This window comes from Grammomys surdaster, unplaced genomic scaffold (genome assembly GCF_004785775.1).
Source record: "Grammomys surdaster isolate TR1022 unplaced genomic scaffold, NIH_TR_1.0 184, whole genome shotgun sequence".
NCBI classification, from domain to species: Eukaryota; Metazoa; Chordata; class Mammalia; order Rodentia; family Muridae; genus Grammomys; species Grammomys surdaster.
The window spans coordinates 2,606,787-2,634,752 of record NW_021604629.1 but is presented as its reverse complement, the minus strand read 5'-3'; the positions used below and the strand labels follow the sequence as shown (position 1 = coordinate 2,634,752).

The following is a 27,966-nucleotide window of genomic DNA, read 5'->3' as shown; positions in this document are numbered from 1 at the left end:
TCTTGTTCTTCCTCCAGCCTCAAATTAGGAGAACATGGTCTTAACATGAGAGAGCGTAGTGGCCACAGGAGAGAGAACCTTTCAGATTCGTAGGCTAAGAGAATCTTATGAAGCAGGGGCCATCTGCTTCCCCATTTGATCTGTGTCATCTCTTCATAGTTTCCTCCTTAATTTTTTTCTCCTTAATTTTTTTAGCTTTCTTTATTTGATGTGTCTGAGTGTTCTGCCTTTTACGCACCATGTGCATGCTTGGTGCTTGTGGAAGTCTGAAGAGGGCATCAGATTTTTTGCTGGGAACTGAACTCTTGCTCTCTACAAGAACAGCAAGAGCTCTTAACCACGGAGCTATTTCACTAACCTGTATAGTTTCCTCTACCAGTTACTCTAGCTAATGCTTTTTGATATGTGGTAGACACATTCAGACCCACAGACATACTGCTGTCCTAGTATGGGGCATATAGCATGTCTCTATGGAAAAGTGCACTGCAGCAGTAAGACTGCAGGAACACAGGCCTCTGACAATAGGAGACTGGGGAGAGAAGCCTTTCTCTAACTGCTTGAAAAATGACAGCTCTGTATTTAGAGCTGTCACAGAGCTGTGGGGATCAGAGCCAAAGATCCAGAATCAAGGTGAGCAGTTAAGATAAATGCTTTGATATACACTCTATTGTATACAACTTTTATCTCCAGCTAATCTACCAGAGACACATATTGCTCTGTGTTCTCTTACCTTCTCACACAGATACAGTATCCCAGAGTGGAAGAAAATTTCTGCTGACCAAGAAGACAGCTCTCTTGCTTCATCTTTCCAGTCTTATTCCTATTATCGAGTCTTTTCCAGTTGGCAGAATTGTGATGTTACTATTACTGCTCAGGACTCTTGGGAGTATCCATGAGGACTGCTATATGACGGCAGAAAGCTGCAGCTTTTCTGTTATCCCTGTAGCACACTGGCAGGAAGAGTCATGATCATTACTGTTTTCTTACAAGCCTTAGGAGACCATTCTGTGCTGCTCAAGGATTCTTCCAGGGGCAGATATATTTGTATAGCAACTGAACTATCAGGAGACAGGAGCGCCCCCCCCCCTACACACACACACACACACACACACACACACACACACCAGTTCATGACTCAAGACTCTGCTTGGAGGGGAATTTTTTAGAGACACCCTCCTGCACAGAGCTATTTCCTTGGCCTTCTTAGGAAAGGAGGGTGTCCGCCTGTCATGTGTTCAGGAGACTCTTTTCTACTGTGGGATATTATATGAAGAGACAAATATGAGAACAGCCTGGTTGCTTCTTGGATGGATGAGGTGAAACTAGGGGGAAGTGCTATACATGGTAAAGTTGGGGTTAGGCATCTTCCTAATCACTCACCTAACTTTTGGATTCTTGGGTCCTTGGGAAGAAGAAGAGGTGGGGGGTATAAGAAAGAGGGTAAGACAGTACCAGGCACTGATTTGGGTCCTTGTGGTTTGCAAGCTGGGGTGGAGGTAGCTTTGAGTCTGTTAGGACAATGCTTTGGGTGTATTTCTTGTTTTCTGTCTTCCACAGAAGCTCAGTCTGAATCTTATGACCTAACCAGAGAGGCTAGAAGAGAAAATACAAAGAAGGATAGTTCTGTTAGATTCTGGTTGGTTTCCTCCCTACTTTCTTCAAAGAGATTCAAGAATGTGAACTCTTAAAGACTTCCAGTGGCTGGGTAGTGGTGGTGCACACCTTTAATCCCAGCACTTGGGAGGCAGAGGCAGGCAGATTTCTGAGTTCGAGGCCAGCCTGGTCTACAGAGTGAGTTCCAGGACAACCAGGGCTACACAGAGAAGAAAAAAAAAAAGACTTCTTGTTGTTCAATTTTGAAGGTCATATTCATTTTCTTGCCTAGGAGTGATCAGTGGCTCTGACTTCTAGGCCTTGCCCAGCCTCAGCGTTGTGAGATTAAGGCTAATTTTGGTTCTAACTGGATTATGTAGCTTTGTGGTACTTCAGGTCAACTGGGATAAAAATAAGCTGTGTCCTGGGCCTATGATGAGGGATTGTATAAAGGAAGCACAGAGTACCTATGCTAAATCTCCATCTTGGGTACATTTCTTTGGGCTGATGTTCCTGGACTGTTAGATTGTAGCCCATTGTCCCAGAGGCTAATAGGTCATCTCTGTTAGAAGCAAACATGAGCTAGGCACTTTGGAGAATTTACTGGCCTCCTGCCCATATCAGGCATGCAGCCTGAAGCATACAGGGTGGGATACTCCAGAAAGGCTGAGATTTCAAAGCCTGCTGATTTGCAATAGTAAGGTTCAAAAAGAAAGTTGTTGCCTTGCTGCTTTCTAAAGCTGTTGATTTTGTCCTCTGACTTAGAAGAGGCTGGTGCTCTATGGAGGCAGCTGAGCCTCACAATGAAAATGCACCTTAGGAAGCAGTGCATCTGCCTGACTGAGGAGTCTGGGCTACATTCCTGCTGTGATTCCCATTCCAATCAGTTAGCTGAGCCCAGTGAGAGCTTCCAGGATATAGGACTGTCAGTGGGAACAAGTCCGAACTGGTTTTGCCAGTAAAGCCTTCTCTGTTTCTATTTCACATTGCTCATTTACCCCCAGGCTGGGCAACAGTAAGGAGCAGAAGGAACCCACAAGCATGGAGGTACAGTAGGAAGCAAAGCAACCAAGAGCTGTGGCCTAGGGACAGGTACCCAGGGCTGTTGGGAATGAGGGTAACAGCAGTCCCCAAGGGAAGTGGCCCCCAGTCTGGCCCTTTTCCCTCCCGTGTAAGGAAGTGAGAAAGGCAGAGACCCAGGAGAAACAGCCAATTGGAACCAGAGGATTGCTAGAAGGGAAGATAGAGATGGAAGGCCTTAGTTATAATGTGCAGCCCAGGAAGCTTGGAGGGCTGTGGGTACCTTGGATAGATGCACTCCTTTCTAAACTATTATTCTAGTTTATGAATGAGTGGGGAATAGAGAAGGCAGTTTTCCCATGTGGCAGCCAAAAGAGCTGTAGGAAGGGGTGGGACTAGGGCCTAATGGACCAGGAGTCTTCTAGAAGGATTAGTGTGCTGAGACTGGGCTCTGGAAAGCCTCTTTCAGAAGAGTCCAAAGCAGAAGTAACTGAAGATGCCTCTTGTCAGCAAAGCTGGGAAAAGTTGAGACCTCTATTTTCCTAAGCCAAGCTTGATGACATGGGGCAGCACAGAGACAGCTTTGGCTTACCACTCTGTCACCTCTAATGCTGTGTAGACTGTCCTGAGGAAACCATATGGGCAGGGTTGCAAGTGAAAGGTATGCAGTCTGTCCAAATCCCAGTCTCACAAAAGTACCTGGCTAATTGTCACCTGATTTCCCCATTCAGCTCTGGCCTCCCCAACTTTCATTGTGGGGTGCTCTGAGCACTGTGTCCCACTCTCTGTTTCTTTTTCTTGGCAAATTCAGTTTATTGGCTCTAGAACTCACCATCTTTTTATTCTTTGCCCATCCATACTTCTAGTCATCTTTCCTGCAGAGATGATTGGGAGTCCCCAGGAGCAGACATAGTGGACTTGGACTGATCAAGGATCAACTAAGGCTGAGAAGCAGAGCATGGCAGTTAGTGGGTTACATAGATTAGAGAAGAAAGAAGCTGGCACTAGGGCTGGGCAGGAAGACTGGGTACTCAAGGCCTTCCCACAGAGGCAGTTCCGGCATACACAAGTTGTGCCTTCCAGCTGTCCTTCTCAAGGCTGTCATCAACGTGCAGCATACTTTGCTTCTGCTGCTTCTCTGGAATTCATCTTACATGTTTTTCTTGGAGCTTTAGATTCTGTATCAAATTGTCGGTGCTCTGATTCTGGGGAAAGAAGGAAGGAAAAAGAAGAGGACGAAGGAAAAAAGAATTAGACTTAGGACTCACAACATGGCCCTTAGACACTATTAGGAAACATCAGATACAGGGGTTGGGGGCGTTCCATCCATCTCTTTGCTGTGCCTATCCTCCTTTCGTCCCCCCTCCCTTCCTCTTTTCTTCCGTCTTTCCTCCCTGTCTGAGGGGCCATTTGATAATGTATAAGCATTTTTGGTTATAACCAAGGGAGCGAATGCCAGGCTAGTATTGAAAGGCCAGAATTGCAGTAAATGTCCTATAAATGGTCAGGTCAGCTCATCAACCCAAAATGTCGACCTCTCCGAGAACCTCTGGTGGAAAGGGATTGAGATGGATCTTCTTGTAGGTTGGAGATAATGAGGATTCTGGCCAGTCACTTAGTCCAAGACAATCTGAATGAGTGTGGAATAAATATAAACAAATACTTCTCCAGCCCCAATCTGCAAAGTAATATACTGGTCCTGTTTTACAGATCAGAAGAACAATTATGTCCTAGCATTCTTCTATTCTGCATCCCCTTCACCTCTCAACCGTGTAAGATAATTGTTAGGTAGAGACCAAGAAGTAGAAATCCATCCTTCTCCCTCCAGAAATATATACCTCACATGAAGCGGGCTGGAAAACCGTGCAGGGGATGCGGGGTTTGAGACTTTGTTTCTCTAGACAGGGCTGCTGAGCCAACTTTACTTAGTCAGGGCCCTGGAATGGAGAAGAGTCATTGTAATGGCATGGCTGTTACAGGAAAAGCTGTGTTCCACTGCTGGGGAGCATGTTGTGTTGGGAATCACTTAATCCAACCCCAGCTCTTTTCTTGACTCATCCTTGACTCATACGTTTACAGAGATTTGTATTGCTCCTGCTGCAGTCTGTATCCTCGCTCCCCCACCTCCACAAAGGCATTTCCTAAAGTCATTGTGGTTTCTTATTTAATAAATAGATGCTACAGTTTAGGAGAACCTCAGCTTCTTGAATTGCTAAGCATGCTTGGGTTGCATTTTCTTCTGTACCCTGTTTAAGTGAGTTGCAATCCCAGCAGCCTCTTTTTCCAGTCTGGTAGGAGTGGAGGTAGGATGTACAGGCATCTGCAGGGTAGGCATGGGGCTCAGCATTTGCCCAAACTCAGTCCTGTTCTCGCTGTAGGAGTAAATCCTTCCCTGGGCATGCTGTCTGCCACAGAGGTTCCAAACAGTCGCATTGAGATTAGGGCAAGAAAACAGAAAGACAGCAGAGGGGAAGTAAGGGTGGTATTGTTCAGGAGTCTCTGGATCTTGTTACCACCGTGATTTCACTGCCGGGATTAAGCTTAGACTGATGAAGCAGCATGACTCCTTGGTATTACTGTGTGCTAGAAAAGCCTCATTAAGGCTAGTGAGATGGTTCAGAGGTTAAGAGCACTGACTGCTCTTTTCACAACCATCTGTAATGGAATCTGATGGCCTCTTCTGCTGTGTCTGAAGAGAGCGACAGTGTACTCACATACAAGGAAGGAAGGAAGAAAGGAAGGGAAGGGAAGGGAAGGGAAGGGAAGGGAAGGAAGGACGGACAAAGGAAGGAAAGAAGGAAGAGGGGGCTGGAGAGATGGCTCAGCGGTTAAGATCACTGACTGTTCTTCCAGAGGTCCTGGGTTTAATTCCCAACAACCACATGGTGGCTCACAACCATCTGTAATGGGATCTGATGCCCTCTTCTGGGGTGTCTGAAGACAGCTACAGTGTACTCATACATTAGATAGATAAATAAATAAATTAAATAGAAGGAAGGAAGCTGGCCTCGTTATATATGGGAGAGGGATGGCGCAGGAAGGTGTAGCTTAGGAAAGGATGAATCTCAAAAATCTTATAGTCTTGGGCAGGGACTGTGTTTGGGGCTTCCCTAAGATTTTCTGGTAGTGTCAGTATAGAGCATACTACCAGAGATTTTAGAAACTGCAATGACTTTCCTCCTTTCTTTTGGCCTGGACTCCTTCCAAGCCTTTCACACTCCCATGTCACTGTGGAAAAGTCTCTGCCAAATGCAGAATAATGAGGATTCTCTCTCTGCTGAGATTACCAGTAGAGATGGTAGCTGACATGCTCAGAAAGGAGGACAGAACAAAGTCTCACTGAGCCCTCACTATGGCCGTTTGGCCCCCTGGTTGCCTGAGACAGTATCTCTTCCTGAAAGACTTGGAGAGCATGGGAATAGGTTAGAGGAGGATCTAGCAAAGCTCTGCTCCCTTTGAGTTCTTTCATACTTACCCCTGAAACTGGACCCAGAGAGACCCACAGAGAGTTGAGTAAAGGGACGGGTGTGGGATCTCTGAAAGCCTTTCCAGAAGCTGATCTCTGGGGCTTTACCAGCAGAAGGGCTAGAGCTTGTAGTGTCAGCTTTGTCCTCTGCCAGTCTTGTGCAATCCCTAATTTATAAAGCAGTGGCCAGACAAGGCTATGCTGAGCTGAACTGGAGGTGGGGAGTGGGGGCCTCAGCTTCTGGACTTGGAGCCAAGATCTGTTTGTAGCCTCCTCGCTGCAGACAGGCAGCTGCATGACTCATGAGCTACAGGGCCAGGCCGAAGATATTCTCTGTGGTTCACAGGAATTGTGTGTGTATCTCTCGCTCTCTCATTCTTTCCTTCTCTTCTCTAACTTTGCCTCCTCTGCAGGAGGGCTTCCCAAGGAGAATCCCTATGAGGATGTGGACTTGAAGAACCGAAGAGCTGGACGAAAATCCCAGCAACTCTCTGAGAACTCTTTGGACTCTTTGCACAGGATGTGGAGTCCCCAAGACAGGAAGTACAGCAACCCACCCATGCAGGTAATGCAGTTCTGGCAATGGAGGGGCTGTCCTCAAGCTTTTATGTATGCTATCATCCTAGCTAACAATTGGCAGAGGACTTTGCCTCAGGAGAGAGCTGTGCACTCAGGGCCTTCTGCCATGTTGAAACTGCTGTGGGCAATTGAGATGTGCTCTCGGGCATCCTGTCTTGCCCTCTGTTTTCCTCTCAGTTTGCATCCTAGCAAGAAAACCAAACCAGGAGCTCTCACAAACTCCTCTTAGCAGCAAATAAGAAGACAGGGCTTTCTTAGAGACTTGACATTCTACAACTCTGCCCCAAATTATCTGAGTTGTGGAATTTGAGGGTTCATGGCAGGACTTGAGAGAGCCAACAGGCGAGGGCCTGTGCTCTCAAGGTGCTTTCAAGCTTTTCTTAGTCTCTGTTCTCACTAGCACTTGGCAGAGGGCTTGCCTCAGGAAAGAGTTGTGTACCTAGGGACTTCTACCATGTTGAAAACCCTATGAGCAGGCAGGTAGGATATCCTCAGGGATGCTTGCCTTTCTGGCAATATGTGGGATCCACTGCCATGTGTTTCACTCTATACTGAAAAGCATCAGTGTTGAGAGGGGAAAGGGTGTGTATGTAGATTGGGGCTGAGAGAAAGGCAGCCCAGGACATTGTAGTGAGGGTGCTACTTGAATATGAGGCCTACCTCACTGAGCCCTGGTGGCTAGAGTCTAGAGCCCTGTTCTGTCCCTGGAAGAAGTGAGCATGGCCAGTCTTAGCAGAGCAGACTGGCAGGAGGGAATAAGGAGTGTTTGGGAATGGGGCGATAGCACCGTTGTGTAAAATGCTTACTGTACAATGTGAACCCTGAGCACAGATTCCCCAGAGCCCATGTAAAGCCAAATGCAGTAGCAGTGGTCTATAATCCTGATGTTCCTATAACAAGACAAAGTGGAGAATCTGAAGAAGCTAGTGGGTCCCCAGCCTGATATATGCAGGAGCAAATAATGTGGACCAAACAAATTGGAAGGTGAAGATCAACACTGAAAGCTGTACTCAGCCCTGCTTCTGTATAACCACATTCAAATACACACACACACACACACACACATACACACACACACACACACACACATTCAAAACAAAATAAAAATGGGCTGGAGAAGAGCTAAGAGCACTTACTATTCTTTCAGAGGACACATTTGGTTCTCAGCTCCCACATGGCAGTTCACAACCATCTGTAACTCCAACTTGGGGGAATTTGCCCCACTCAATTCTGCCTTACTAACTTTGGCCCTCTTCTGACTTTCACAGATAGCAGACACATATGTGGTGCATATATAAAACACTCATGTGCCAGGTAGTGGTGGTGCACGCCTTTAGTCCCAGCACTTGGGAGGCAAAGGCAGGCAGATTTCTGACTTAGAGACCAGCCTGGTCTACAGAGTGAATTCCAGGACAGCCCGGGCTACACAGAGAAACCCTGTCTCAAACAAAACAAAACCAAAAAAAAGACTCATGTACATAAATAAATAACTTTTTGGTTTTTTGAGACAGGGTTTCTCTGTGTACCTCAGGCTGTCCTGGAATGGAACTCACTCTGTAGACCAGGCTGGCCTCGAACTCAGAAATTCACCTGCCTCTGCCTCCCAAGTGCTGGGATTAAAGGCATGCGCCACCACTGCCCGGCTTATAACTTTTTTTTAAAGAACAATAAAGAAGTGTTTGAGGAATGGAGTGAAAGAAGGGAGAGAGGAGAAAGCTGAAAGGCCCAAAGAGACTTTAGACAAGCTCATTCTGGGCTTGTCCAGAGTCCCAGGATGCAGGAAAGCCAAGAGGGTAGGGAACCAAGCTGTCTCTGACCACTCCATGTAACTCTTTAACTGGACGAATGCAAGGACCTGGATAGTTTATAATGTTGAACAGAAAAATACATAATTTTTTCTGGCTTTGAAATCACATGGTGGCTTTGATAAGATATCTATCCTTCTGATGTACTCTTTTTAATGGGCTTCTATTGGATTTGTATTAGCTTGTAAAAGATATTGGCAGTGGAAAGAAAAGGGTTTTCTGAAAATTGAGAAGAGGCAGATTGAGACAAAACTTGAGGGCTCTCAGGAGATACCTGCTTTCCCAGCAGTTCCACTGTCAATTAGCCAATTAGGTGTTCTGTACTGAAGAATATCAGCTATTAATTAAGCATATACAGGGTCAGAGAACAAAGCAGCCCAGAATGGTATGGTGAGAGGGAGCCGGTTGAATGTGAGGTCTGCCTTACTCAACTTTGGTGGCCACAGCCCAAGACCCCTGTTCTCTGGAGGAAGTAAGCATGGCCAGGTTATCAGGCTCACATAACAGCAGGTTAGCAGGTAGGCTATGGTCTCTTCCACAAAAGGCTTTATAACTGAGAGGGTAGAAAGACTGGTTCCCTCATCCACAGTCACTAATCCTCTGTCAAAGTTCAGACAGTGCCTGGAAATTCCTGCTTTGTCTCTTCTTTCTGCTTAGTAAATGATCTTTTTCCTTTATTCTTTCCTGGCAGAAGGAGTAAAACTTTCTTTGAGGAAGCAAGTATTTAATCTAGTGCTTACCTGGCCAGTGAAGAGCTAAGGTCTTTAAAGAAGAAACTCTAATATATTGAATTTCTAACAGGGGACTAGTGAGAGCTGAGGACGCCAGCCTTTTAGCTTCTATCCATAGATAACAGCAGACAGATACTGATAAAACATTTCTGGTGAGCCTCCCTCTCATATCCTGTCCCCCATGCCAGCTGTCCCTGAAACCCAGCAGCCAGTCCCTGCGCAGTGGGAACTGGTCAGAAAGGAAGAGCCATCGTTTGCCACGATTACCCAAGAGGCATAGCCATGATGACATGATGCTGCTGGCTCAGCTGAGCCTGCCATCTTCACCCTCCAGCCTCAATGAGGACAGCCTCAGCACCACAAGTGAGCTGCTGTCCAGCCGCAGGTCCCGGCGCATTCCCAAGGTATCCTTTCCGAATTGAGCCCAGGCAGATGGGTGGGTAGGCAAACAACTATGCTCTGGCCTTCCTTCCTTCCTCCTCTAATCTGGGCTGCTTTTTTAGTTCCCCTTGAATAGACTGAGGACCTCCTTTCCCCTGGTCCCTTCTTTATCACTAAGATTGCATTAACCCCTTCCCGGTGCTGAGATGTTGGAGGGACGAAAAGACTAGCTGAGCCGAGACTCTGTCACCCAGTGTAACAGAGAAATTTGGGTTCTTGTGTACAGAAGCATCTTTGGCCTTTCAGGGACCTAAAGATTCAGACCAGCTCTTCCTATGTCTCAAAATCAAAGAGCTTTCAGCAATGATTTGCACATGTGTCCATGTGCCCGATCCGCAGCCCAGAGCAGCAGGATTTAGCTAAATGGTATTTTTAGCTTGAAAACAATGCTTGGGTATATTGAGAATTTAACTTCTTCCTGTCAGGCCCCAGGTTATGGCCCAGAGAGGAAAGGCTAGAATCCTTGTTCCTGTTTTTATATCTGAGAAACTCTTTGTCTCAGTTGGTTCAATGACTCTTGGGACCCAGGAGCTCCCATCCTGTCTAGCTTGATCACAGTTCCTTCCTTTGGGGAGCTAAGTTTAGTGTCCTTGTCTTAGGGCAGGAACCTACTCCTGGGGCACAGGGTAGATGGAGAGCTACCAAGGATGGCTGGTAAGCCTCCACTGTGGTCATTTTAATAGGAAGACCAGTGCTGGACCCTGATGGACCAGTGCACAAAGCTCTTACACACTTTTAAGGGAAAGAATGGGCTCATACTTTATTTTCATGGAAATAGGGGCAGCTGGTGTTAGAATTACCTCAGCTTCTCTGCTTTTTTTTTTTTTAATCAGCTTGTCCAAAGAATTAACTCTATCTATAATGCCAAGAGAGGAAAGAAGAGGTTGAAAAAGCTGTCTATGTCCAGCCTTGAGACAGCATCATTGAGAGGTAGGTGTTGATGTCTAAGCTGGGTCATCTTTTCGGGTCCATGAATATCAGGAATGGGAAGAGACGTGGACTGACTTCAATTTATCTCACCTGCAATAGTAATGGAATTCTTCTTCTTTGTAGTAGGGTAATACCCTTCCACAAAATGGCCACATAATTGAGAGGGCCTGAGAGGAAATTAGCTCTGGGATGGTTTCCTTCAGACTTTGGACTGTGAGGCACTGAGTTAGGACATGTGAGAATCTGCTTTGGGCAAAAGGGAAGGCCAGACTTACTGAGCACTGCGATCTGTTTTCCACTTCAAATCTTGGACTATCTGAGGCAGGTCCTTTGTATGCCAGGCATCTAGGCTTCTCTGCAGCTCAGCCTTCAGCTTAGGCCCTCGGCTTCACCCAGTGGTGTGTGCATATAGGCTAGCACTGGAGGCCTGATCTCTGAGGTATCCTGGTTCTGAGCCATTTGCTTCCTGCCCTCAGATGCCTTATCATTGGCCCAGAGAAGCCCAGGCTAGGTTTTGGCCTATTCCTCATTAGTAAAGTTGGGAGACACACAGATCAGCAAGATAGCTTCACAGATAAATGTACTTGCTCACAAGCCTGGCCACCTAAGTTTGAGCCATAAAACCTATGTGTTAGAAGGAGAGAATCAGCTCCTACAAGCTGCCTTCTGATCTCCACATGAACATGGCTGCATGCATAAGTCCATATTCATTCATTCATTCATTCATTTGTTTGTTCATTCATTCTCACACACATGCACACATAGACACACACACAAACACACAGGATGAATGTAAAAATACTTTTTTTTATATAATTTGGGAAGTAGACTCCAAAAATATTTGCTATAGGCCAGTGTGTCTGCCTGTTGTTACTTTTCCAGATGAGAACAGTGAAAGTGAGAGTGACTCTGATGACAGGTTCAAAGGTAAGGTGACATCCCTCCCCATTTCCAGGGAATCAGCTCACTCTTCTGCATGCATGGGCCCAGGGTCTCAGACTGGCCCTGAGGTATGGGGAAATGTCAACAGGAAAGCCACCAGAGCAGGAGACTATAGAGAAAGTCCTTCTTTGAGGTCAGTCCTTCAGGGTTAAGTCCAGTATTTGGTTTCCCAGTGTCAAATTTAAAGCTGTTAACTGTCCATCCTTCCCAAGCCATTGTTCCTGGAGACTGGCTACTAGATTTACTTTATAAATATTGTAAACCTGAAGGGTCAGGGGTGGGTTCAGATTATAATCAACTCTTTTGGTGGCAAGAATTGTTCATAAACTGAGATAATTGTCCTCTGGCACCCTTAAGGCCACCTGTGTCTCCTGTGTCTAGAGAGGAGACTGAAAAGTCTGATAAGACGTATATACGTAGAAGTTATTCAGAGTTGGAGCTGAGTCAGGCGATGGGGCTGATGGGAGGCCTTTGATTGGCCAGTCTGGCTGTCTCCTAATGTGAGCTTGCCCCCAGCCCACACACAGCGCTTGGTCCACATCCAGTCAATGCTGAAGCGAGCACCCAGCTATCGGACCCTGGAGCTGGAGCTGCTGGAATGGCAGGAGCGGGAGCTCTTTGAGTACTTTGTGGTTGTGTCCCTCAAGAAGAAGCCATCTCGTAACACCTACCTCCCTGAAGTCTCCTACCAGTTTCCCAAGGTGAGTGTGCCATCCCCAGATGCGTCTCCTGCCACTCCCTAGTTCACGTACTCATCACTACTTTATTAGTAGATAATTCACCCATTCAGGTTTACAATTCAGTGTCCTTCAGTGTGTTTTCAGAGTCACACAGTCATCACTACACTTCATTTTAAAACATCTTATCATCCAAAGCAATCCCCCTACTCACTAGCAGGCAGTCCCAGCCCCCGACCTTGTGTCTTAGCGCCCCTCTGCTCAGCAGCCAGTCTGGCTTCCTTGTAAGCCACAGAGAGCTCTGCTCTTGCCTGTCTTACTGTCCTTCTCCTGCTGTTTTCCTGGCTGCTGCTCCCTCACACATTTTGAGCAGCGGAAGTGAGCCCTCTCTGAGGTTTCCTCAGTAGCCTGGTGCAGCGTCCCACTTGCACACTTCTCTTTCTCTTTACCCTGCTTGTCTCATGTGAGGCACCCGCTGAGATGTTGGTTACTTTACCTGCCTGACCAGAATGCAGGGTCAGGGATCGATCTTGTCCATTTTGTTTGTATCCACAGCCCCAGCCAGCACACAGGAGGAGATGCTTTTCAGTCCCTCTATCCCTACTACCCCCAGAGTTCTCATCACCTCTCAGTTACCTCTCCTCATATTCCTCTTCCTGCAGCTGGACCGACCCACCAAGCAGATGCGGGAGGCAGAAGAAAGGCTCAAAGCTATCCCCCAGTTTTGCTTTCCAGATGCCAAGGACTGGCTCCCTGTATCAGAGTACAGCAGGTGAGGCCTGACTTGGTCTAGCTATAGGAGGGGAGAGAATGCAGACTTGTTCTCCTTGTAGTGATGTACAACTGAGTGCGGCAGCCCTAGTCTCAGCCTGCTTTCTTTCCTTTTTGTTTTTGTTTTTCTTTTTTCTTTTATTTTTTTCACCCTACTTTCTTAAAGTAGTCTGAGTCTTAAAGTAAGCTGAGGTGGCAGTCCCTATTTTAGGAGGTATGTCCTGAGTCTTTGATGCCAGATGTCTCCCTCTTTCCTGTTTCAGTGAAACCTTTTCTTTCATGCTGACTGGGGAAGATGGTAGCAGGCGCTTTGGCTATTGTAGGCGCTTACTGGTGAGTAAGACTATTCAGTTCTCAGAGGTTGGTGGATAGGGGAGGGCCAAGACATTTGTCTATATCTCTGTACTCTTCTGCAGCATTAGCCTGTGTGAAAGCCTGTGATCTGTTAAACCTGTCCCTAGTACATGTACTTTCACAACTGAGGGACTCCTGGAATAGCAGGGCTCAGAGCAGCCTATCTTATCAGACCCTGGGCTCTAAGATTCTGCACAGTGATAGAAGGACAGATCACCTTCTGCTTGGTTGTTAAATCATTTTAGCTTTCTTGACTTTTCTCTGTATTTTTTTTTCCTTGGATTGTCATCTTAGACTGCTGACCTCTAGTTAAGATCATGTCACCCCACAGTTTATATTTGTTCATTCAAGTAAGTAGAGCACAACCTTGTTCACTCCATACCTGGCCAGCCTGATGCTGGGAGGACCTCCATCCATGCTCGTGTAGGGCTGCAGTCTGAGCAGGGACTGAGATGCACACCTCCTCTGGGGCTCTTGAGAAATATTTTGAACTTAGGGGAAAGATACTGAGTTTTGAAAATAGAAACTTTTTTCTTCCCAAAGAGAAATCTCTGTTTCTATCTTTCCTGGGAAGGGGGTTGCTGTAGATCTACAAAGAACTAGAGGGAGAACAGAGCCCAGGGCCTGTCTTCCCTTTCATTCTCCTCAAAGGTCAGTCTTGGGTTTTGACAAAGTTCTTCGGTTTCCAGGCATTAGTAGGAGGAGACCGTGTCAGCTACCAGTCTAGAGACAGATAAGGGAGATCCTAGACAGGAGTCTTGTATAGAAAGAGTCCTAAAAGAAGGGTTTGGGGGCATCCATCCAACCATCCATCTGCAAGCATTCATTGTATACCTGTTGTAAATCAGGCCATATACTAAAAGTATATAAACAAAAGGCCAGCAACGTATCCTACCCCCAGTGTACAGTAGCTAGTCTAGTAGAGGAGGTCAACTTTTAGTACTGAAGGGCAGGGCTATGGAGGTAAAATTTTGCTTAGAATTTGTCATGTTCTAGGAGAGATGCTTCACTGGATTTGTGTCTCTTCTTTTAAAATCTTTATGATAGCCTATGGAGTATTACTACCTCTTACCTGTAGATTAAGAAATTAAAACTCCAGGATGGAATGTCTTGCCCAAGGTCACACAACAGTGAGGTGCCATCCAGAACTGACTTCCCAATCTTTTATCACCAGTCTGGCATTCTTGGATCCCTACCTCCAACCCCAGAGGATGATCTAGGGAGAAAATGATATTTAGATATTAAATGCCGAGTGTGCTGAGAGACAGGGGAGGGGTCCAGATGCCAGGCTGGGAGCCAGGCAGAGACCAGCATGTGCCTGGATCCCCAGGGCATAGGGAGGAACATTTTAAAGGCTGCCTTTGACAGCACATGGATGGAACAGAGCTGTGCTCTTTTGCAGTGGGCCTGCTGCCCCTAGGGAAGAGCATGTTTGTCCTGGCGCACTCAGAGAGGGCCTGGGCTGGGTCCCTGCCAAGGGGGCTGGCACTGGCTCGGCATTCCTGCAGATTGGACACAATGATTCTAACCCAAATCCCACATACTTGATTTAATCACTTGGGGCTTTAGGGGAGGTGGGGAGTGGGGGAGGGAAAGAGAGAGGAGTAAGTTTCAAACCTAATATGGACAAAACAGATTCTGCCTTCTCTTTAGATCTGTGACTGTGGCCAGCAGGTTTGGAGACTGAAATAGCCCCATCTGTATTTGCTTAGCAGCCTGCATGAGGGGCCAGCACCTGCTGTTTTGCTCCCTCCCCACTAGGCCTTGCCAGGCACTCCAGGCCTCTGAACCCAGAGGCAGCCATGGGGTCTTGCCAGCTCCTTGCTGGAGAATGAACTCACTCTAGTCTAACAGGGTTCCACCTGGGGGTGCTCACAGTACGTGTCTCTTACCTCAGCTGCGTACCTCTTAAATCCCTTTTCCTTTTTGGTCTCTTTCACTTCATAGCATACCTCTACACTGTGTCTCTGTGTTCCTTTCCCTCCTTCCTATCAGAAAACAGCATGATTTGGAGGTAAGACAGCAAGATGAAAGGCTGTACAGACTCCTGGCTACAGCCTTCTACTTATGCAAGCTTAGGCAGAGGCTTAATCTTCATGAACTCAGCTGTCTCCTCTATAAAGCTGAGTGATAGTGCCACTCTCATACTCTCTGTGTATATAGTACCAAGGCTAGGACTCTGTTTTAGGAAACATTTCATAAAAAGTCATTCCCTTCTCTTGTTTTGCTTTTGCCTTCCTTGGACACGGATCAAGGGGAGAAGAGAGGTATTCTCATGATGATGGGGAGGGAGGAGATAAGGCCACATGTCCTGTTCCTAAGAGTGTCCACAGTCCCTTCTTAGGGGCCGGAGAGATGGTTCAGTGGTTAAGAGCTATTGTTGCTCTTGCAGAAGACTCTGGTTTGATTCCTAGCTCCTACATGGTTGTTCACAACTGTCTGAAACCCCAGTTCCAGGGGATCCAGTGCCCGCCTTTGGCTTCATGGGCACAAGGCACACCTGTGGTACACATACAAACATGCAGCAATACACTTACACGTAAGATAAAATGAATTAATCAAAAAAGTCACGACAAGTCCTTCTTAACATCACATCCTTTGGTAGTGTCCTTAGGGATATAAATCCACAAGTCACCCTGTAACCTGCTGTGCTGCTGTGTCCTCTGCCAGACGCTGTCTGTGTTCCTGGGATAAAGGATGGAGCTTGGCAGGAGATTGAGTCTGCCCCTCTGGGAATGGTGGCCTTTCTTTGGGAATCTGGTTGAGTTTAGATGTTTGGAGTCAGCCTTACTAGAGGGACTGTACTTAATGATCAGCTCCAGGGAAAATGAGGCAGATGTGGTATTCACACATTCTTTGTCTCTTCCTCTCTCCTCCTCTCCAGCCAAGTGGGAAAGGGCCTCGGTTGCCAGAGGTATACTGTGTCATCAGCCGCCTAGGCTGCTTCGGCTTGTTTTCCAAGGTAAGAGATGCTTTTTTTTTCTCCCCATTCCAGTGACATCTCTTATAGGAGTATCTGCTGATAGCCTAGAAAAACACCTGTGTGAGAGAAAGGGCATACAGAGCAAGCACGGGTGGGCTCTCAGAATCCTGTATTCCCAAGCCTGGCTTACTGCCTGGCTGGCTGGCATTTCCCCAACTCCTGAGTTGACAGCGACGGCTTTATAGTAGCCCAGCCTGGTCCATGGACAGAACTGGAGTCCTTGGAGAAGCCAGGAAAGCCCAGGAAGCTGTTTCATAGTGCTATTTCTTTTGCCCCGCTGTTCCATTCTTGGGGACTAAAGCAGGCCAGCAAAGGAACTGAATGGTCACTGAGGGCCAAGAGAAACAGGAAGGGTACAAAGATCCTAGCAGGACAGTTTTTCTGTGTCCAGACTTCTGGTCCAGCTTGGTCAGAGGCCAGGTTGCCCTCTTCTCTGTCCAGGAGGTGGAGAAGGCAGCTCCCAACACTCTTTCTCTTTGGGCTGCTGGTGGTGGGCGCAGGTCCTAGATGAGGTGGAGCGCCGGCGTGGGATCTCAGCTGCACTGGTCTACCCCTTTATGAGAAGTCTCATGGAATCGCCCTTTCCAGCCCCAGGGAAAACCATCAAAGTGAAGACGTTCCTGCCTGGTGCTGGCAATGAGGTAGGATTGCTGCAGCTTCCATTTCTGGCCTTGGGCTGGGTCTAGAGAAGAGCCTGGCCACCCAGAGTACAGTCTCTGGGAGGTGTGGAACACAGCCCGTCCTTGCTCACTGTGTCTGTACTCCTAGTCAGAAAGAACAAAAATGTGAACAGGAGCTGTAAGTGTTACCCACTTGTCTTCTGCTAGGGACTGTAGCTGACTTGTACCTCGGATTAATGTTGATTATGAGCATTCACAACTGGAGATTATACCAAACCTTGGGTGCAGTCATGAGGATAAAGAGTGACACAGCTGTGTCCTCCAGGACTTTTTTTTTTTTCCTAGAAGGGGACCTGCTGTTGAATAGTTATATTTATAAATAGTTAATTCTTAAGTGTCTTTAAAAAGAAAGACAGAATCCTATGAGAATGTAGTTAGGGGGTCTGTTTTAGTTTAGGGGACCAGAGGCAGCCTTCCCCCAAGAAAGTGCCATTCTTCCAGGGCCTCAGAGGGCACAGGAGATAGATAGAGCTGGAGGAAGATAGTGCAAGAGTGGGAACAACAGGTGCAGGACAGACGCCAGAGCAGACAGGTGCTGCTCAAGCACTTGAACTGGGGTCAGGATGCCCAGAGGGTATGTGTAGACGTAGGTGGGCAGGCAAGGACCCAAGCTCAGTGTTGGTGCCTGCACACATTCAACAATGCTAAGAATTTGGGGGTTTATCCAAAAGAGGATTAAGTGTCACTCTGCTGTGTCTTTAACTTCTCTGACTGCTGTGCAGAGAGTGAGCAGGAGTGAAAACGGAGCCGCTAGAGTACAATTGCAGTAACACAGGCAGGAGAGAGGGAGATGAAGAGAAACAGATGGATTGGAAGCAAGAACACTTGGAGTTTTCCTGGCAGTAGAAAGCATGACAGTGATTCTTATGTCCAACCTACAGCTTTCTGTCCTAGGGAACAGGGTGGGTAATGGAGCCATATCTTAATATGGGAGCTTATGAAGGATGAGATGGAGAGTTCTGTCTTAGATCTAAGTTTGAGGTGCCCATGAGTAGATAGTAACAAAGTCTATAGATAGGACGGCATGAAACCCCAGTTCTCAGGAACCCCCAAGTAGAGGCCCCGTGATAGAGAGGTAGCAACTCTGAAGTTGAAAGATAGGAAATAAGGAGAGGAAATGGTTAAGAAGCCAAAGAAAGGTTGCTCTATGGAATAAGGAGTAATATACCAGTCAAGTACCACCGAGGTGCAGCAGGCACGCTGACAACAGATGTCACGTGGGTCCCAGGGGTGACTGGGTAAGTGGAGAAGTAAAAGGCTGAGACAACTCATGTAGACAGCTCTTCTGAGGCATGGCTTTGAGGAGAACGAGGTGGAGGGAGGGAGAAAGTCAACAAGAGCTGATGGTGGAGGCGGATAAGAGGGGTAGGAAGGTGGGATTGGAGGATTGGAGATGGCTGTTTGCATGCTGGTGGGATTGGCCCTGGGTTATTAATGCAAAAGAGGGAAGGACAACCAACTGTCACCAGAAGGTGCAGATAGTGTTCTCCATGAGGCTGTCTTCTTTTTTTTTTTTGGTTTTTTTTTTTTGGTTTGGTTTTTTGAGACAGGGTTTCTCTGTGTAGCCCTGGGTGTCCTGGAACTCACTCTGTAGACCAGGCTGGCCTTGAACTCAAAAATCCTCCTGCCTCTGCCTCCCAAGTGCTGGGATTAAAGGCATGCACCACCACCACCCGGCTGAGGCTGTTTTCTGTTAGGAGAGGACAGGGAAGATGGTTGCTTGTAGACTTGGATTCTCATGAGATGGCTTTGGTTTTCTGAGAGTAGAGAAGAAGGGAGGTCTCAGAGTAAGAGGTGGGAAGATGAAAATGGCTACCACAGAGTGGGAGGACTAACCTCAGAGTCACAGGGCTGTGCAGGCAGTGACATAGGCCTGTTGACATCTTCCTGGGAGTCTACATATCCTAGGATAAGAGACACTTGGAGTTTGATACGTTGTCTGGGGCAGGATAGCTGATCTTGTCTTGACAGGGCTTGCCCTGGAGTTCTTCAGTTCCTATTCTTCCTAGGACACTTCCTAGGCCTGGCTGCTGCTCTGACCAGGGCTACTTCCTATCTCCTTGGTCTTCTTGCTTTTGCCTTAGAGGTATTTCCTTCTTGTGGAATCCAAATCACTCATGCTGTAAGACACCTCAAACTCTCAGAAACTGCCCAGAAGTGGGCAGGTGCCAGCTTCTTGTCCTAGATGCACTGCCAGCCCTCTCTGCAGATCTCACTATGCCCTTTTGTCCTACTATATCCATGGGCTGTCCCACTAGGCTGTTTTCCAATTCCCAGCCCCTAGAGGCAGGGATAGCATGGGACTGGGGGAAGCTGGAGAGTAGCACTTATTGGGACTACTTACTTGCAGGGCTCCCAAGAGGCAGGGCTACAGAGTTTTGTTTTGTCTTGTTTTAGGATGGGACAGGTATTAGGCAGGATACAGGGGTTCTGACATAACTGCTATGGCATGCCTTCAGCCTGCACCCATCAAGCACTCAGGGTTTCCCCTTCATTGTGCTGATCTTCCTGGGGTTCACCTCTCAGGAAAGATAGTACACATAGCTCTTACAGCTCCCTTCATCCCTGTTGATGTTTTTCAGAACCCAGAGTGGTGAATACTGAGCTAAGAATTCCTTCACTTGCAAAAGCAAACAGTGCTCAGGGGACTGGAAGTAACCCAAGTCAGAGATGAGAAATGAGGCTCTATAAGTGGCTGGAGCAGATCTGAAGCAAGAACGGTTGAGACACCTGGGGCAAGCCCTTGGGGGATTAGCTGACATCACAAGGCCACAAGTTGTAGTTTCTTACCCTCAGTTCTCAGGAAGCCTGCATATCACTGCTGCTCTACAGATGATGAGTTAGCAGTTCCTCCCTTGTCACTGCTGAGGTCACTTTCAGCCCACACCCCCCAATGCCTCCAGGGAAGGGGCTTTGGGAGCTGTTAGGCAGACCTCCGAGTAGTCTTAGAGGAGAATGCAGGAAGGCTGGCTTCGTAAAGACAGTCCTGTGTCCTTGCAAGAGTTTTTGGAATAGCCAGATCATTCCTAATCCTTAGCACGGGGCTTATGGTAGTAGAGATAAGGGGCAGGATGGCAGGACAGCCATTGGAAGGAAACTGGCATAGGAAAGGGAGGGGACATGGCAACAAGGACAGCAGCATGGTCTCGCCAGAGATGGCTGAGGCCAGTGCTGCTAAGTACTGCATTCTTCCTATGGCCTGGAGAGCAGCGGTTGACTATGGGTCTGGTCAGTGTGCTGAAGGAGATGGGAAAGAAGGCAAATGAGGCTATGTGACTCCCTGGTTCTCCATATCCATGGGAGCAGTTAGCTTCCTCTGCTTTCCTCAGAGCTTAGGTCTGGTCCCTAGTGCCTTCCTGTCTTCACACTTAGCCCTCCTGCCCATAGGCTGGGGGTTTACTGGGAACAGAGCTAGAGGCGGAAGGAAGGGGAGACTGGGTCTCTTGCATCAGGAGAGGATTGGAGAGCCTCAGGAGAGGACTGAAAGGGAAAGCAGCCAGCAGGCGCTACGTGTGCAGTCTGGGCTCTCACTTAGCCTGCTTCTGCCCCTGCCTTCCCTTTCCTTCCCTACAGGTGTTAGAGCTGCGTCGGCCTATGGACTCCCGCCTGGAGCACGTGGACTTTGAGTGCCTCTTCACCTGCCTCAGTGTGCGCCAGCTTATCCGAATCTTTGCCTCATTGCTGTTGGAACGAAGAGTCATTTTTGTAGCAGATAAGCTCAGGTAGGGCCCAGAGGGCAAGGAAGGAGGGAGTGGGTGGCATACCCATTAATAAATTCAGCAAGTTTTTACGAGTCTTGGTGTATCCCACACATTGTGGTATTAGAGTGCCTTCGTATGTCTTGGATCTTAGGCAAAGGCTGTCCTCTTCATGGGTGTCTGCCTGCCTGGCGAGGGGAATTGGTAGCTCTGCAGTGAAACATGGACCAGAACTATAATGGGTCCACACAGCTCATGCCCACTCTGTGTCCTTTTAAGTTTTTCATAAATACCATCCTCCCCCCCCCTTTTTTTTTGGTAGTTGTGGAGATCAGTGTGTCCCTTGGCTTGAAGCAGACCTTTTCCAGATCTTTCCCAGATTACTTTTCTTGCTGTACTCAGGAGAATGGCTTTCAGGGTCGGGGCACCTAGGTCTCTAGGCACAGCAGCATTTTAGGTGCCCATTAGGTGACAAGTTAATCACATAAGGCCCTGGCTAACAGTTACCTATGACTATCCATTGCCTTAGAGAAAAGGAGCAGAGATTGTTTTTTGTAATAGATAGGTCTTCATTTTCTCTCCATCGGGGGATTGGGTGTAAATGTGTGAGGCCATGCTCCCAGGGAGAGCCCAGACACTTTTTGGGTATGGAGTAGACTTCACAACATAACCAAGAATGATCCCAAACTTGCTATCCTTTGTAGCACAGGCTGGCCAAAAACTCACAAACCTCAGTCTCCTAAATGCCAATATGACAATTATGTACCAAGAGACCCAAGGGACCCAGAGTTTTCCTGGGTGATTGGTGAGGCCCACTAATGCAAAAGAGAGGGAGGTTTAAAATGAGTCAGACTCTAGGCCTTTGTGTCTTCATCTGTGATATGATCCCTAAGGGGTCTTTTCTTTAAATGTCGGTCTTGCTGTGCTGTCTAGACAGGGTTCAGATGATCACCTGTTCTAAGTCTCTACCTAGCTGCTTCTAAAGTACTTATCAAGTACTTGGTTTGTTTGGAGGTCCTTTGGCTTTCCCCTGACAGGCCAGCTGTGACTCCGTGTCTGCTGGTGCCTCACACCAGGCCTCTACACAAGCTGGGTGTGTGTACTCAGAATTGTGCCACTGTGGTTGTCCTCCTGCCTTCCCTTTGGTCATTGGGCTCCTGTAGCCAGCCCTATGGATTCCTAGGTATGGAGGCCTGGAGCCCCCTCCAGGACAAGAAAGGGATGACCCCAGTGAGACCTGAGACTGGTGTAGGCCATCACACACTTTCTAATTTCTGCACTCTCCCTTCAGTCAGATCAGTGTTACCAGCTAAGGAGAAAGAAATAGAAAGCCAGAGGGCTGAGCAGTGCTAAGCTAGCAGATGGCAAAACTAGTTGTGTCCTGGCTGCCTCTTAAGACAAACTGGGTGTCCCCCAAAACACAGCTGTGAAAGGCAGAACAGATTGAGGGACTTCTGCACACTGGAGCTTTGTGATAAGTTCCTTTATTCTTCCTAGCCTGAGCTAATACTCCACCAGCTCATCTGGGGGAGAGTGTGCAAGCATGTATGTGTGAAAGAGACACAGATACACATTTGCATGCAGAATCCTTTGTATGTTCAAGTGTGCTGAGCACATACCTTTGTGGCTGTTTATTGGTTGAGTCCCTAAAAGTGTAGCTTATCAAAGGATATCCTGAGCCCCTGTAGTTTCTAATTATCCTTCCCTGAGAGTGTTGGCCCTGGGCTCAGGTGCTCTGTCTCTCTGTCTGTCCATCAGTACCCTGTCCAGCTGCTCTCACGCGGTGGTGGCCTTGCTCTACCCCTTCTCCTGGCAGCATACATTCATTCCTGTCCTCCCAGCCTCCATGATTGACATTGTCTGCTGTCCCACCCCTTTCCTGGTTGGCCTGCTCTCCAGCTCCCTTCCCAAACTGAAGGAGCTGCCAGTGGAAGAGGTAAGCCACCTGGGGCAACCAGCTAGGGGCTGGGGGAGGAAGAAAGGCTGTTGGGATCTTCTTACATCTGACCTGGCCTTCAAACAGCTTCTGTCCTTTCTCCTGGGAGGTTTATCTGGCTGACTCTTTCCTGTCATCTGTCCCTGGGAACATGGGAGGTCTGGACACCTATTAAAGGTATTGCAAGAATCAGTCCCTCATCATTGCCTCTGACCCTTTCCCAGGCACTGATGGTGAATCTGGGATCTGACCGATTCATTCGACAGGTAAGAGCAGCATATTATAGAACCTGGATCTGCCCCAGGGAAGGGACTGGGCATTCAATCACCACCCAGCCTGCTTTTTGAGCTTTGAATTTCAAACTTACAGAATAGATAAGGGTGGAGAAAGCTAATTTCAGAACCCTTAACCTCAGTGGGATTTGCCTTTCTAGTTTTTGTTGTTGGTTTTTCTTGGATTTAGGGTCTCACTATCCAGCCCTGGCTGACCTGGAACCTATGATAGTTCTCTTGGGTGCTAGGATTATAGGTGTGTATCACCACACCCAGCTTTTCCAGGTAGCAGTGTGAAAGAATAAGACCTGAAGGTTTGAATACTCACCTTTGGTCCCTGTCTGGGTGTTGTGTGTGTGTGTATGTGTTTTCTTTTGAGATAGGGTCTCTACGTGTTTGAGCACATAATCTAGAAACAGAAAATGGATCTCCAAATTTCTCCGAGCCAGTGCTTTCATCAGATAACACCTCTCTAGAGATATTCTGGGAATTACAAACACCACTGAAATGTGATTTGTAATATAAAAGTTTACAGTCATTGCTACAAAAAGCCTTCATTAGTCATGGAATCTTCTTGGCTTCTCATAAAGGAGCATAACCTAGCATGTCCCCTTTGGGAACAGACAGCCTAGCACAAACCACTGACAGAGCTAAGGGCTCCTGAGTTTAAGGCCCAGGGTCCAGCCACTGCACCGGAGTGTAGTCGGGAGCAGTAGTCTCAGTACAGGTAAGGCCAGTCTCCTCCAAGCTCACTGTATTTCCCACCTTGATGAAAGTAGCAGGATAAGGAGATGGGGTAGCAACTCCTGAATGGTCCAGGCCACAGTGTACACTGAATTAGCTGCTCTTCAATCTGTGTAACTTGGGCAAGTTTCTAACCTTTCTGTGCTCACTCATTATACAAGGATGAGAAGTGTCAATGCTATTAGAAGTGAGGTTACCTGTCTGAGCTTTGGACCGGGGCCTACCACCCAGTCAGTGTTAATCAGTGTCAGCCGTGATCATCCCTGCTCTTTTCCTGCTGCAGATGGATGATGAGGACACATTGTTACCTAGGAAGTTACAAGCTGCTCTGGAGCAGGCTCTGGAGAGGAAGAACGAGCTGATCTCTCAGGATTCTGACAGTGACTCTGATGATGGTGAGGATAGTATCTTTCTCCTCTGAGTCTGGACTTCATAGACCTTGAAATATGTACCATGCACTGGCCCCTTTCGGGCTGATGAGGCTTAGGTATAAGAACTGGGACCCTCTAGTTAGGCCTAGTGCCTTTTCTACCCCAAAACGTGGCACCACAGACGTCTTGCTGACTGGAAATGAATCAGGCCCCCCTCTTAGGCCTTGTTTCAAGCCACCGCCAGAGATGGAGGGACCCTCTTCACTTGTGAAGGATGTGGAAAAGGAGATGCTTTGGTCTCCAATTTCTAGGAAATACTTGCCTACTTCTATGCTTAAATCAGTTTCTGATCTCCAGGAACTCATAGGCTAGGTGACAGCTCTTGAGCACAACAGATGGTCTCAAGAACAGTATGTGTGCTAGTTCGAAGTTTGCTGGGAAGAGACTAAAGCAATGTGAGATTGGAGATGGCCTTACAGAATCTTGAGCTGAATGTTAGTGATTTTTCTTTTCCCTTCTAGAATGTAATACCCTCAATGGACTTGTGTCAGAGGTGTTTATCCGGTTCTTTGTGGAGACTGTGGGGCATTACTCCCTCTTCCTGACACACAGTGAGAAGGGGGAAAGGGCTTTTCAGCGAGAGGCCTTCCGCAAGTCTGTGGCCTCCAAAAGCATCCGCCGCTTTCTTGAGGTTTTTATGGAGTCTCAGATGTTTGCTGGCTTCATCCAAGACAGGGAGCTAAGAAAGTGTCGAGCAAAGGGTAAGGTCCCAGGAATGGGGATGGGAGCCGGGGGGCTTCTATAGACAGTATAAGTGGGTCACTGTAACGAACCACCAACTATTACACTAGATGTCTGCCTTTCCCCTTTTGCATCTGTGCTGTGTAGTCCACTGTATATCCATGTCGCCATTGTTCTCTCCCTCATACCTGCTGTCCATCTTTCTCAGGCCTCTTTGAGCAGCGAGTGGAGCAGTATCTAGAAGAGCTCCCTGACACTGAGCAGAGCGGGATGAACAAGTTTCTTCGTGGCTTGGGTAAGTTACTGGTTACTGATGAGGATAGCCAGGAGGGTGCTGTTCCCTAAAATACTGTGAATCTAGGCCAGCAAACATGATAGAGGCTGTAGATAGAGCAAGAGGAAATCCTGTGAGGAAGAAATGTCCAGCTACTGCTTTAAGAGCATTTAGCACAAGATTCACAAAAGGGAGCCACAGATTTGACCATGAGTTGTTTGGTCTTCATGTTCACATGAGTTGAATGCTAGTCATCTTTGTTCTAGGCTGCAATATACAGAAGTTTTTAATGCCAGAGTGCCAGTTCTGCAAAGCACCACTCCTTCAGGGAGCTTAGCTAGTATTTCAGGATCATAGCAGGGTTTTTTTGTTGTTTTCTTTTGCTTTTTTAAAAGGAAACAAGATGTTCTTGCTCTCTCTTGATCCCTTTCCCCTCCCCCCTATCCATGTTCTCATGGCTGGTCTCTACTTCTCTTCCTCCTCCTCCTCCTTCTCTATGCCTCTACCACCTTCTTATCTCCCCTTCCTATGCCCTGAATAAACTCTATTCTATACTTAAAGGAAACAAGACACAGATGCAGAGTGTTACCCAAAGTCACACAGTGGCTGATCTGTGTCCTAAGTTGTTTTCTTTACCTGACCAGAGCTGTCACTCCTGTCTGTCATACTGATCCTTTTTGCAAGGAAAAGAAGGGAGGCAAGGAGAGAGCATGGATGTTGGAAGGGTTCGTGAACACCCTCACCTCTGCCCTCTGCCCCACAGGCAACAAGATGAAGTTCCTCCACAAGAAGAACTAAGTGCCTTTCTCAGTTGCACCTCCAAGCCAAGTCCACCACCTCTGCCTTCACCACATCCCAGGAAACTGTAAATAATCTGCTGTAAGCTTTCCTGTTTTTGTAACAAGCAAAAGAATCTGGTAAATATTTGTATATTCCCAAAGGGCTGGGTGCTTTCTTGCCTTGTCTGAGCATGTATGGAGTCTTGCTGGGTGCTGGTGACTGGCCAATTATGTGCAGCTGTCTCAGCCAAACCACTGATGTTTCAAGACTTCTGGCCTGTCTGCCTGAGGCCCTGCTGCCAGTCTTGGGCCCTGGAGAGCAGGTGCTGTCTTAATTATGTATGAGGACTGTTTTTTGGTTGTGTTAAATCTAGAGTTTCTATTTTTTCTTCTTAGTAGTTCCCTTATCTGCCAAGCCTGTTTCTGAAAGGCAAGGACCATTCTGCCCCATTTGCAATGTAGAGCCAGGCACTTGGGCCTGGTCCTTGTTCCTTCCACCCTCTGACATGGTCGTGAGAAGTGGAGCTCCCCGTCAGTTGTGGCCATGATGCGGTACAGGGCATTTCTCCTTCCACCATCCACAGATGTTCTCAATAAACTGTACATTCATTCCGGCCCGAAGAGTCCTACTGTGTTCCTTTCACTTTTTACAGTTCTCTCCAAACCAGGTGTATATGGATGAATCATGCAGGGGCTGGGCACTTAGTAAATTTCATGTAGGCTCCTGGCCATCCCTGAACTAGTGATGGAAAAGATGCTCTTTGCCCCTTGATATCATTAGGTGACATCAGGTACCCTGGTCATCAGGGGACTGCAGCCCAAGTACTGCTAACATGGACTGGATCCTCCTTCACTGCCAATGACTCCTCCATGTCACCCTCAAATTTCGTCCACTAGAACCTTGGGTGTTTCCAGAGAGTTCAGCAGGATGAGAACTGTAACATTCTGTGTGTCCTTACACCCTCTCATCCATTTAAGTGAGACAATCCCATGGTTTCTTTCCATCCTTACCTTTTCCATAACACCTGCGCAGGCCCCAACCTGAAGATGGAGGGTCTGTCTTCTTGGAAGGCAAAATTATCTTCTGAAAAAGCCTCCTCCATAGTTGGCTTTATGTCAAGAATAAAAGAGGAAGGATTGTGGCCAGCTGTGGGTTTGCAAATGAGGTCAAGAGAGTATAACCAGAAAATTCAGAGTTGGGTAATTCAGACTTGGGCCCTGCTGCCTTCAGCACTCAGCCGCTAGCTAGCTCAGGCTGACAAGAGTAGATGCCTTAGGAAAAACACCCAGTGCCCTCAAAGGTGCTTTTGCTCTTTCTGCCTGTCCTCACTCCCAACCTGATTGCAAATTTCAAAACTTTTGTTTTGAAATAGTGCATTTGGCGGCTAGAGTCAGGTAATGACACTGGTTGTTCTTTAGGATTTAGATTCAATTCCCAGACCCACAACCATCTGTAACTCCATCTCCAGAGGATCTAGTGAGTGCTCTTCTGGCCTCCAAGGGCTCTTGACATACATGCAGAAACATCCATGAACATAACCTAGAGCTGTAGGCCTCATCTTAATTCAGAAACCCCATACTGGCACTTGATGGCTTGGGTGGGGTAGGCCATGCAGCAAGCCTGGTGTGTGGCTGGCAGAATGTATTAAAGGCTCTTCAAGTTCTTTCACAGGGTCTGGACTCCCTAATCTCAAGCCCATCATATCCACTTCTCAACAGAAAGATTTTACTATGTCATGAAACTCACAGCTAAAATAATTCACAAACCTTAGTATAGTGTTTGTTGTAAAAACATGTACTTTAGGAACCTTTATATAGATTATGAATATGGTTACATACACAAATGTTACAAATGTTACAAATCCTAGTCCTGCCGGCCACATACATATCCATCACCCTCTACCTCTTAACATATACATCTGAACCCCACTGTACTAGGGGTGATTATACAGATCAGTATCTCTAGTCAGAAGTTTTATCATCTTCCAAAACATCTTAAAATGTTTTTCCACAAACCAATGTTCATCACTGATAAGGCTTCTGACAGCCTTTTCCCTGTTAAGTGACCCCTCTCAACTTATATTGGTTCAATATGCATTTGGCTACTAAAGCAGCAGCTTCAATACTAAGTATATATGCAAAATCTCCCTAAAAACTCAAGAGTTAACTTTGTTGGTTT

General features: G+C 47.3%; 1 protein-coding gene across 4 annotated transcripts in view; it reads left to right on the top strand.

Moving 5' to 3' along the window:
- St5 (suppression of tumorigenicity 5) overlaps positions 1-26,403 on the top strand; it is a 157,419-nt gene extending 131,016 nt beyond the window's left edge. For all 4 annotated transcript variants that reach the window (XM_028768025.1, XM_028768026.1, XM_028768027.1 and 1 more), the window contains 16 exons: positions 6,493-6,644; positions 9,383-9,598; positions 10,469-10,565; positions 11,448-11,492; positions 12,024-12,208; positions 12,847-12,956; positions 13,219-13,288; positions 16,194-16,271; positions 16,793-16,933; positions 20,546-20,694; positions 22,429-22,606; positions 22,831-22,872; positions 23,906-24,017; positions 24,515-24,754; positions 24,943-25,029; positions 25,772-26,403. In XM_028768025.1, coding sequence (XP_028623858.1) covers positions 6,493-6,644; positions 9,383-9,598; positions 10,469-10,565; positions 11,448-11,492; positions 12,024-12,208; positions 12,847-12,956; positions 13,219-13,288; positions 16,194-16,271; positions 16,793-16,933; positions 20,546-20,694; positions 22,429-22,606; positions 22,831-22,872; positions 23,906-24,017; positions 24,515-24,754; positions 24,943-25,029; positions 25,772-25,806 — 1,937 coding nt within the window. In that variant the 3' untranslated portion in view covers positions 25,807-26,403. The remainder of the gene's footprint in view (positions 1-6,492; positions 6,645-9,382; positions 9,599-10,468; positions 10,566-11,447; positions 11,493-12,023; positions 12,209-12,846; positions 12,957-13,218; positions 13,289-16,193; positions 16,272-16,792; positions 16,934-20,545; positions 20,695-22,428; positions 22,607-22,830; positions 22,873-23,905; positions 24,018-24,514; positions 24,755-24,942; positions 25,030-25,771) is intronic.
- The last annotated feature ends 1,563 nt before the right edge of the window (positions 26,404-27,966 follow it).